We start from the raw sequence: 12,578 nt of genomic DNA, 5'->3' as shown, positions 1-12,578 counted from the left end.
GTGAAATCAGAAACTCAAAAAGTAACCTACAGATAAACCAAACGTCGAGTTGATCTCTTTTCTTAATAAATTGGCACTAATATCTAAAATGAAAAATCTACAAACAATAAAAATTGAATATTGTTATGAAAACATAGATACACAAATACACCTTGTAGCTGTTATATCGTAAAATGATTAACGCCATAAATTATGTTAAGGGTATATACATTTATGTATAAATAGTTGCATAGCTATTAGGCCTGTTTAAGGATTCACTAATGGAACATAATATATTTAGTTCTGTGTATTGGCAGGTCATGGATTGTTAAGTTCTCAGAGAGATAGATTTACATTTTTGGTTTCTCTTCTGTCGACGTTCGAACCAACAGTCGAACCATCGATCGATCATGTTGTCTGAGAATTATACTTTTAGATTCTTTTAAGAATTATATTTAACTGAGATTAATTTTGTGGATATAATAATATATATTGGGAATAAAACCACGTGCCGGGTCTTCTATAGTCGGTTCGCTATTCCCAGTCCAAAGTGTCTAGTAAATTTAGTAATTATTTTTTTGCGAAGTTAGTTACTTTTTGACAGACTACAAGTGGCTGGAAATTACTATACAATCAAGCACACGTGCTTTTAGAAAATATTAATTTAAAAAACGTAAATAAAATAGAACTTTACGAATTACCGGCAATCAATATTTATTTATTTACACCATATAATGTGTTGATTAACAAATAATAACAATATTTATTGAACAAAATAAAAATTTTCTGAGAAAATAAATTCTACAAAATTAAGCCACCAGTCAATCAGAATAGGTCTTAGGGCATACCTAATTGTTGTCGACGATTTCATAGAATAGAATTAACATAAACTTTGGTTTTATTGTCTTACAAAATAAGTATACTTTCCTATGCAAAGAGGATTTAGCAATGCAAATACATGGTACTATAACAAACAAAGCAAATATTAGTAATTTCCAACAATTCATTTAGTTATGCTAGGTATTCATGTCATAAAACTTGCGTGTAAGTACAAACAAGTTTAAAGTTAAAATCAATTATTATTATTATATCTGTTTTATAAGCAATAACTTTTTGATTTCTGTTTTGTAAATTGCATCGAGTTAGAATCTATGGAGAAGCTATGAGCATATTAACGTATGTACTAAAAACGGCGTAGGTAGGCGTGGCTAACTGTGAAACCAATATGGCGGTGGGATCATGGCCGGACTCAATAATATTAAAACTACTATAAAAATATGACTAGTTATTCAGAAGATTTAATCATAATCTAAAAAAGTGCAATACATTTTTAATAAACTATGATTTATTTATCCCTCGGTAAACACTAAAAACACGATATATTATACATAAAGATAAATTAATACAGTCAAATACTATTAATTTATTCTCTGAAGTACGGGCCATTTCTTTGTTTACATGTTTGTATACTAACCTGTGGAACGATATTCCTGAAGATTTTTTATTAATACCGCTTCTGCTACTGCAACTACGTTGAGAACAAGAAACCATTATTATGCACTATCACAATATACTATTACAGTTTCTATAAAAGTATTATAAAACTAAAAATATTCGAAAAACAACCAACGTAAATAAACATATACGATCTGTCAAAAGTGGCAACACAATATGGCCGAAGTGAGGTCGTTTTTAGTCACGTGATGCCCTCTCTATAGATTCTAACTCGATGGTAAATTGATACCAATTTTGAGGTTAGTTTTTGAATTATAAGTGCTAAATGGTCAAATTTAATTTCAGATCTTCCTATGGGAATCAACCATAAATTTTAAACAGCTTGAGTGTTACAGCAAATGGTATTTGCTGGAGTATTGTAAAATATGCCCAGAATAAAAAAGTTCATTCAAAATTATATGCACCCACACGTTGTTAGATTCAATTATGTAGCTTTACAGGGTGATTTTAAACACTCAACAGCATTTCTCTATCTAGGTTCATTGCAAAAATATTTAACAGTAAACAAAGAAATCAAACTAAATATCTCTGACAGTAACAAATGTGTTCAATGGCAGTCTTTTATGTCAGAAAATTCAAACAACTTATTCAGAGTGAAGTGCAGGTGTCTATATGTATCAACATATAATTAATTTGAAAGAGAAATGCGTTGACGCATTTTTGAAGAAAATGCAAACAGTGTGTATAATAAAAAAAGAAGAAGCAGAACCAAAGTAAAAATATAAAAATGCACCTTGATTTGAACTGTTGGATAAATTTTTTTTTTTTTTTCGTCTTTATAGAGGGGGGTCTGGAATCTTCAAAAGACATCTTAGTCCAGGACGCCGCCTGACTAGACTAACTTTAGTGCAGGATTCGTTCTTCGTACTACCGGCGATAGTTCCCGAGGTACTTTAAAATGCCCTCTCGTCGCCGAGTCTACGCCGAACGCCTACCTGCTAAACCAGACCCTCCTCTGTCATCCAGCGATCCGGAAGCGGAATGGCCGCTTTAGGCCGGCATCGCTTCCGAATCACTACCTTTATTCATTCATTCTCCATTCATACACATCCACACTCTATTCATCAGCAAGGAGGTTCCCTGTCTCATTCCAGGTAGCGCGTAGAAGACACTCATCGCTCCTAGTTCGGCATTATTTCTAGATGGGCATTTGCTCCTTCCCCACAGTCTGACTCACTCATTCCAACTCATACAGTGTGACCCACTTTTCTAGCTTCACCTTTCAGCATCATTCACTCTTACCTTTAGCGTTGGTTTAGCAGTCTTTCTTCCTCTTCCTTTTTCTTGATCACTGCACGGATATAGCTGTGTATGTTAGTCCAAACTAATTTATTTTCAATCATTCTCTCAATCATTTCTCTCACTGTAACAAAATTCACACCTGTCTCTCTCTCCATTCTGTTCCTTTCCACTATCCATCTGCTGCAATCTAACATCGTATGTGTCACAGTGTCCGAGTATTCACAGTATAGGCATTCATCTGTATCAGCATTTCCGATCCTATAGAGGTAGGCCCTAAAACACCCGTGTCCTGTGAGCACCTGCGTCAGGAAATAATCCAGTCACCTGTGGCCACAGTCCACCCAATCTCTTATGTTCGGGATCAGCATTTTCGTCCACTGTGCCACATCTTTCGTGTTGTTTCATTCTTCTTGCCATCTTTCAACTGACCTTTCCCTTTCCTGTCTTTTCTCGGCCACAGTAAGGTTTGGACCTCTTCTCTCATAAAGCTCTTTTCTTTCCACCGCCAAAACATGCAACGGAACACATCCAGTAGTGGTCCATAAGGCTGCCGCAGACACAGTCCTATAGGCGCATGCCACTCGCAACAGATTTGTTCTGTCTACTCGTGTCATGAGACTCCTATAGGCAGTTATCTCTACCGCCTCGCTCCAGACTGGTGCCGTGTAGAGGACGATCGACTGTACAACACCGTGTAAGACCCTCTTCCTTTCGGATTTGGGTCCTCCAATGTTCGGCATCACCCTCCCCAACGCAGCCGTACTATTCGCAGCCTTCCGGACCACCTCCCGCACGTGCTCTCCCCATTTTCCATTCTGGTGCAATGTCACTCCTAGATACTTTACTTGTTTCTTAGGTGTTAGACATGCTCCCGCACATTTTAATTCAATATTTTGCCTGTTCCTTGTCCCCTTCAGAATGATGGCTTCGGTTTTCTCTGTCGCAAGTTTCAGTCCGTGCTACGTCATCCATTTCTTTACGACGCCGCCAGCGTTTCGAACCCGGTATTTGAGATCTGGCTCATCCCGGGCCACTACCAGTACAGCGAGGTCATCCGCGAATGCGAAGGGGGTTGTACCCTCTTCGTATTCACAGTGCATAACCCCGTCATATGCCAGATTCCATAGCATTGGGCCCAAGACAGATGCCTGGGGTACCCCGGCCGTCACGTCCACGATCGTGCCTTTTTCCACCATAATCCTTCTCTCGGGCAGATACTCCGCCACCACATTCATCAGGTAACCAGGACATTCTCTCTCCTCCATTGCCTTCATTACCTCGTTCCACTGCAACGTATTGAATGCATTCTTAACATCAAACAACAGCAGAGCCGCCCAGCGATGTTCATCCCCTCTGTTGCGCAATGTTTCGAGTACACTCATGATTGCATCAATCGTGCTTTTCCCTTTACAAAAACCAAATTGCCTTCTTGATAAACCACCTGACCTCTCAATCATGTCGTCTATGCGTACTCGCAGCATCCTTTCATACAGCTTACTGATGCATGAAAGCAGACAGATGGGGCGATACTTTTCCCTAGCTTTGGGAAGCAGTATTAACCTCAATGTCCTCCAAGGCTCAGGAAAGGTATGTGCTTCCAGCAGTGCATTCATGTGTTCCAGAAGCCACGCAGGTTCCACCCGTCCTAGACCCTTCGCCGCCTCAGGTGGTATCTGATCTAGTCCTGGGCACCTACGATAACTGTTGGATAACTGCTTCAAGGGCATGTGAAGCTAGTGGATGTTAAACACATGATGAATTATTATGTAATAAAATTTCAAATGTTTCATTAGAAGAACAATTTAAAAAATAGTAAAAGAAAATTACAATAATATATGTATGACCTAATTTTCAATACCAACTATCTCATAACTGAGGATTCTTTGGACATATTATCATATGAAGGTGGCAGAATTGAAATAAAATGTATCTAATATTAGGAAAAAGACAGACAGACATTGTATTAAAAGTGGAGAACCTACCGAAAAATAAACTCAATGCTGCTTCAAAAAATGTATTGGAGGAACAAATTTTGTATTGTGTGGCCTATACTCAAATTATATATCTAAATTATCTGAATTATACTCAAATAAAAGAGTAGAACTTTATATTAAATATTTCAATATGTTCAAAAATTACAATCAAATGTTTGGAGAAGTAATATGAAACAAAAATCTTTTTTGGATTCTGATAACGATTTCCGAAGTGGAATTTGAAACGTCAATAAACTTACTTTAAACTTTAATTGTGGCTTATTCCCATTTAAATAGTAATTACTTCAAAAAATTAAAGGCTTACAACCAAATCGGAAACTCAGAAGAAAAAGCCGAAAACGATTATATTCAATAATAATAGAGATTAGTCTTATGACAGACTCTCAGTGAATCCCTAATACAAACAAATCGGATAATGGAAAATTAAAAACTTTTACAATTTTTTACATTCTACTTTTAGATTATTTCTGCTGCTTTATTAAATATGGTTTTTACATTAATCTGTTTAAATTAACAAACAAAACTTTGAAATTGTTTATTTATAAAACTGATTCAATATTTAATTTAGTTCCATGCAATTTATATACGTGAATTTTAATTTCTCTTATTTTACTATGGCGTATATTCAACAATTTCATGATTTTTCATGTATAACAAAAATGTTGTAAAATACTTAATACACATTCGTATTATCCGATTAATTTGTAGTATGTTTCATCTAGTTTAATATTAATAATTTCAATTTGAGTATTTTCGTTACAATGAAATATTTTTAACTTTGACGTTTTGATTCTCACGTCAAAAATTGATAGTTTTAGTTAACGACCCATGGCACTTGAAGGTCCTTTACGACCAGATGAAGTGTGTAACGGGAAATATTTGTTGGTTTTACTCTTTATGAGTACCTAGTGTTTTTAATACTAAACATTTGTGAGAGTAACTTGTAAATCGATAACCAAATTTAACTTTATCTTTGAAAGCGTTTATTTTTGAAAGCTGAACATCGACACAAAACATTATTGGTAAGTTTTTATTAATAGATTTTCTTTAAAAGTGTTAATACAGATTATACTATTCTTAAGATATATTATAAATGTTTTGAAATTATATGGCAATTTAAAAAAAATATATTTTTATAAAATATGTTAAAAAACTGTTCGTAAAAATGTTTTAGGAACAAACCTCCTACTACAGTTCTACAATAAATACATCTCACTATAATGATTGTGTGTTGTAATAATCTAGTTCGGCTTAGTCAATGTCAGTTGTAGGCAGCAGTCTAAGTAGATATTGTAGAGCCTATGTAAAGTGAATCTGAAGGGAAAGATACCATAGAAGAAGCTAAAGCTATGATTAAGGAACAAAGGAAAAGAGGATCAAAAAAGTAAAAGAAAGTGAAGAGAAATTAAAGCAAAACCATCAATGACTTCGAAGTAGAATATAAAACTGAGAAATCAAAGTTTGCTACAACTTATTTGCCTCCCATATCATTACCGTCACAGTGATCCAGTTAATAATTTTAATCTCTTTTCATTATTATCCATTGTCGAACATATCGTTAACCCTTTGCGACTTAGTGGCTTCACCGTGGAACCACCTTTAAACAAATTTTTTCCCGCTATCTGAGTAATCGTACGCTGGGACCTCCAGACGGAATGCCATGTATACCTCGTCTAGTTCAGTTCCCACGCGATTACAAAATTCCAAGAGCAGTTATGCATAGTGTACATAATACATTTGGCAAGTGAATGACAGTGAGGTTATTTATTGTTGTAAATAAACAAACATTCTTCTACCGATAAAAGATGTGTATTATGTTAATTTGTTAATAAATAGTCTTGATTTGAGTAAAATAATAAGTAATGACGCTTACGATTTACTATCAGATATCCCATCGAATAAATCTAACTTATCCGATTTTGATGATAACTAGAATGAAGATATCGACATGACTTTGACGTCAGCTGTTTAAGATAAACAAAACCATATTTCAAATAATGAAGACGGTACGCATGAGAGTGATGGTGAAGACGAGGTATCAGTTGGTATTCTTGATGAGTTAAAATGAACCACCGACCCAAATAATGCCCCTCAACTCCGTCCATTCTCAGAAAACGTTAAACCAAATAGTCCTGATACTTTAGGGACTACCTTTGGTTTCTTTCTTCATTTGTTTGGTGAGAACCTGATGAATACACTTGTTTCGCAAACTACTAATTTATATGTAGTCTAAGAAAATAACAAAAACAACAATCCCACAATATTTAAAGAAATTAAGTAATTTTGGGAATAAACCTTTTTATTCCCAAAGGAATACTATATGGAAATAAAGACAGATTTAAATGGTTGCTTACTCATCTTCACATAAATGACAATTTATTACAACCCAAGCAAGGTAATGATAATTAAAATAAACTTTACAAAAAGCAGCCATTGCTAGAGAAACTTTTAACTACTTATAAAATCTTATTTTATATCAGCAGGCAACAATCAATAGAAGAATCGATGATAAGGTTCAATTGACAAAGAAGACCATAAAAAGGGGATATAACGTATAGCTACTTGCTGATCAGTCAGGATATGTTTTCCAATTCCAAATATACACCGGAAAAGTAAAAGATGTAAGGAAGCAAAACCTCGGGACAAGAGTAATAAAAGATCTTACAAGAGATTTAGTTGGAATAAATTGTAAAGTTTATTTCGATAAATATTTTAATTCTTTATACCCTGTATCAAAACAATAATCTAATACCGTCATTATGTTTTATTACTTACTTCGTTTGGAGTACTAGAAACTGAATTCACTACGAATTTTGACCAGGATGAACGGCATGTGGAATGTAATTTTATATTCCCTTGCCGAGTAATTTATAGTTATTAGTTAAACGAACTACTTGTACTATGATGATTCACGTAGATTTTAACTTACTGGTATATTTAGGACTCCCTTAACCTCGTACAAAACAACAATTTACAAAAAACATGTATTAAACTTAATATATATTAGATGCACAATAATTTCTATCTTAATCTACTTCAATGAGTTAAAGAGCGAGCCCCTTATTGAACCAGGATGCTAATGACGAATTATGGATTATGCTCAAAGTTTTGCATCATCCCACCTGCGAAAGCATTTCCCCGTTTTGCATGAAAGCCCCAGAGTGAAGGCACTCCAGTTCTCAAATGTGGTTTATTAAGGGAGTTGCTTCGATGCCGTAATATGGATTGGTAATGTAAGGATTGGTTTCAAATATATCAAACAGAAGATATTAAAGCATTATTACTATGGTTTTCGAGCGCTTCAAGTATAATGATATAACATACACAAAACATTGTTTTTAATTTCATCACAATATATTTTAATGATATTGCGTGCTAATTATAACCCAGTGTTTTATTTAGATGTATTATTGAAAACTGAATTTTCACTAGACAGGCTAATACTGTTCAAGTGTGCGTTTTTTAAATATTCTTATTCAAGTTATAATGGTTACGGTAAGAAAAATTAATTAGCCTGCCTGAAGAAGCATTTTTAATTTTATCTTTTTGAAAGATATGATTTTAATATATATTAGAATATTAAATAAAATTTCTATTCTAATTAATTTCATAAGAATGAAAAATGAACAAAAGAATGAGAGATTTTTATAATTACCGAAAAATTTAATTTTATAAAAGAAAAAAATGTGCCAGGCTTTGGGGACCGGTAACACACAGACCTTACAATTTGTTGTTTGAATGTGAGAACGGTCCTACGGGACCATCGTATATTTATATATTATGCATGCTTCATGCACGCAGTAAATCGATGTTTAGTATAGTTTGTATTTCAATAGCAGGTGTGTTTATGTTCTTATGTTACTAGCCTAAAACTGTTATCTCGCGTTAAAAAGATTTTTTTTTTTATTTAGAAAATCGCATCGACCAAATGGCCATTAGCGAAAAATTTGTGGATTACATTAGGTACAATTACTTTAATACAATTTGGTTTATTAAATATTGTGGTACTTATTAATGTCTTTCAAGAAATTCAGAGTATTGTTAAAGTTACAGTCTGCACCTAGAGCTTCTATAAGTGTTCCTGGTATCTTGTTATTGCTTCGTTGTTCATTGTAGATGGGACATTCACATAGTAGGTGCATTATTGTTAGTGTCGTATTACACGTTTCACATCGCGGCGGTTCGCACTTTTTAATTAAGTAATCATTGTCCGAGTCTGAGGCGCGTTACTATTATTTCTTGGCTTCTTGACTTAGGTAACACATTCCATGCCTCTATGCTGGGTTTTACTTATTTTAATTTAGAATTCGACACATTCCATTTATTTTTCCACGCACTTAAGATTGATTTTTTTATATAAGCTTTTATATCCGTTGATACTGATGTGTTTACGATCTCGGAAACTCACTATCGCGTCTTTCGCAATATGGTCAGCAGTTTCGTTGCCTTTTATTCCTATATGGGATGGGATCCAGATAAAATTTATCTCATTATGATTGATATAAGCCTGAAGAAGGACTGTTTTAATTTTTTTTAAAAGCGGGTTTTTTTGGATACAATTGTCGGATGCTTTGTATGGCACTAAGTGAGTCTGATAAGATAATATATTTGGAGTTTGTTGTCAGATTGATTAGTTCTATGGCGCGATAAAGACAATACAGGTCAGCTGTATAGATAGTACTAACATTAGATAGTTTGAATTTAAGGACCTTCTCTGGAGCTACTACAGACGCTCCCACACCTTCGGATGATTTTGAACCATCAGTATATATCTGGGTATGATTTTTATAACGACTAATGATTTTTCTAAAATGGGAAATAATTAGATTAGGATTAGTGGAGTTTTTATCAAATGACGTAAGTTCAAAGTTATATGATGGTATGTTTTGAATCCAAGGTGGATTATGATCATATGTGTATGGAAGACATTCAGGTATGATAATATCAAACAGATGCAAATGGTCTTTTATTCTTTTATAGAAAGGTTTATTAGAACGGTGATTTGCATTAAGGTTTGGGTTATTATCAGTAAAAGTATTTCTATAGACAGGATTTTTTGCATTATCTTTAATTTTTGTTGCATATGTTAGACTAAGGTAAGCTCTTCTATCATTTAACGACAATTCATTTGCTTCGTAAAGTAAACTTTCAATCGGTGTTGTACAAAAGGCTCCCAGGCATATTCTAAGTGCTGTGTTATGAATAGTATCGAGCTTTTTAAGTACTGATTTCGATGCTGAGTCGTAAGCTATAGCCGCGTAGTCAACCTGTGATCGTATAATAGTTCTGTATATAATTAGCAATGTACTCCTGTCTGAACCCCAATTCTTGTGTGCTAGAATTTTTAGTAAATTTAATCTTCTGTAACATTTACATGCTAGATTATTGATATGTTCTTTCCAATTCAACTTTCTGTCAAAAGTAACTCCTAGCAATTTTAGCGAGTCTTTTTGTTGTAGTGATTGGTTGTATAGATATAATGAGATTGGTGTACTGACTTTCTTTTTAGAAAATACTATATATTTAGTTTTAGTTGTTGAAAAGATAAATCCAGTTTCCTCTGACCATTTTTCAATATCTAACAAGAAACTCTGTGCAAGTTGTGAGAGGTTGTTTAAGTTTTTGCTTTGACCAAATATTACGAGATCGTCAGCTTAAGCGGCCTTTAAGTGGAAGTTTTAAATTTCGTAGAACATCATTTATGGCAATTATAAATAGAGTAGGACTTACAACAGACCCCTGAGGAATTCCATTTTCCAATTCCACTTTTGACGAGAAATTACCATTTACTCTAACTTGGATATATCTTTTATATAAGAAGTTTTTTATAAATGCAAGGCAATGTCCTTTGATTTCTAAATCGTACAGTAATCTGATGATACGGTGGCGCCAAGCTGTATCAAAGGCTCTTTTAATGTCGAAGAATATTCCAATACATTTTTGATTAAGGGAGAAGGCTTCATGTACACTGCTTTCTAGGTCTAAAAAGATTTTGTTTTTAGCTGAAAAAGCTAATACAAACAAAACAAAACTGAAGAGTGTAACGAACAGAGTACTTCATTTGAAAATAAAAAATATAACGAGGATAATCCAAGTATGGTAAATGCGCGCCAAAGTCTAATTGATTCGAGAGACCATGTGATTGCAGAGTTGCCAAATAGTGACAGTGAAAATTAACAGAACGATACTTTTGATTTGGATGATTCTGTAATAGGCAAAAACTATGGTCTTTCTTCAGATGAATCGTACAGTGATGTGCGATGAAGTGAGAGTTTATCCGATGATGATAATGTCAGAGAGTGACATGAGAGTGTCATGAGTCATGAGTCATGAGAGTGACAATGAAGCTGGTGAGTTAAAACAATATCAAGATATGCCTATAATATATTTAACCGTTAACGAAATCAAAAATTCTATAGACGCTTAAAAGTTATTTGTAACCGGAATTCGATGAAAGTATAGTTAGTATCTTATCTAGGAAGACTGAAAGTAAAGCAATATCTGCCAAATAAAACACATCAAAAAAGATTCATTTTACTTACAGGTACGCAAAAATGCCAAGTGATAAAAATAATGTTCATGTGGGGCAAAAAAAGGGCAGCTGGGATCCTGCGAACATGCGAAAAGCCGTGGAAAAAGTACTGAATAATGAGATGAGTGCACGCCAAGCTGCCGAACGCTATCAGATACCACGAACTACATTGAATGACAGAGTAATTAAAAATAATAAAGAGATATCCATTGAGCCAGTTATGGGTCGTTTTCACAATACTTTTTCACCTGAACATGAAGAAACAATGCCTTTGAACAGGCAAGAATTTTTACGTCTTCAGAGAAGTTGAAGTTACCTCACCAGTTTAATAAAGAAAAAGAAATGACAGGGAAAAACTATTATTATTCTTTTATGAAAAGACATAGTGATTTATCATTGCGGAGTGCTGAATCAACGAGCTTAATGAGAGCAGTAGGATTTAAAAGACCTCGGGTTGAGCGTTTCTTTGATGGTTTAGAGACTTTGATACAGAGGTTTAAATTCACTCCTTATAAAATATGGAATTGCGACGAGACTGGTGTCAGTATTGTCCAAAAACATGCCAAAGTTTTAGCTACTAAAAACCAAAAACAAGTAGGAAAACTGACTTCAGCAGAACGTGAGAAGAACGTGACGGTGCTTTTTGCAATGAGCGCTGGAGGTCAATTTGTTCCACCATATTTTATATTTCCACGAGTCCGAATGAATGAAAGACTAATGGTTAACGCCCCAAATGAGAGCGTAGGCGAAGCTCAGCCAAACGGCTGGATAAATGCCGAATTATTTTTAAAATGGATGCATCATTTTGTGCAGTATTCTAATCCTTCAGCCGAGAATCCAGTTCTCCTGATTTTAGATGGACATGCGAGTCATAAAGACTTAGATGTTATTGAATTTGCCCGGAAAAATAACATCCATATGCTTAGCACCCCACCACATACGACCCATAAGCTACAGCCACTAGATCGTACGTTCATGAAGCCATTTAAATCTGCTTATAATAATGCATGTGACTTGTGGATGAGATTAAATCCCGGTATTAGAATCAGTGAATACGAGATTGCTGGCTTAGTTGCTTCAGCTTTTAATCGAGTTTCTCGAATGGAAATCGCAGTTAGTGGCTTTCATTGCACAGGCATACACCCCTTTGATAAAAATGTCTTTAATGATTTGGACTTTATTTGTTCTAACATAACTAACATTACAGAACAACAGTCAACGTCAGAATCATTGCCTTAATCTTCCCAACTGCTAGAAGCAACACCTTCAACATCAGAACCGTTGCTTTCATCTTTCCAACTGCTAGAACCAACATC

General features: G+C 34.5%; 1 protein-coding gene across 1 annotated transcript in view; it reads right to left on the bottom strand.

Annotated features, from left to right (window-relative positions):
- The window catches only part of LOC140436080 (uncharacterized), a 1,443,853-nt gene that overhangs the window by 1,385,668 nt on the left and 45,607 nt on the right, over positions 1-12,578 (bottom strand). Inside the window, exon 4 of the mRNA XM_072524787.1 lies at positions 6,827-6,836. Within this exon, the coding sequence (XP_072380888.1) occupies positions 6,827-6,836 (10 nt within the window). The remainder of the gene's footprint in view (positions 1-6,826; positions 6,837-12,578) is intronic.

This window comes from Diabrotica undecimpunctata, chromosome 3, assembly GCF_040954645.1.
Source record: "Diabrotica undecimpunctata isolate CICGRU chromosome 3, icDiaUnde3, whole genome shotgun sequence".
Taxonomy (NCBI): Eukaryota; Metazoa; Arthropoda; class Insecta; order Coleoptera; family Chrysomelidae; genus Diabrotica; species Diabrotica undecimpunctata.
This window is presented reverse-complemented; position numbering and strand designations above follow the sequence as displayed.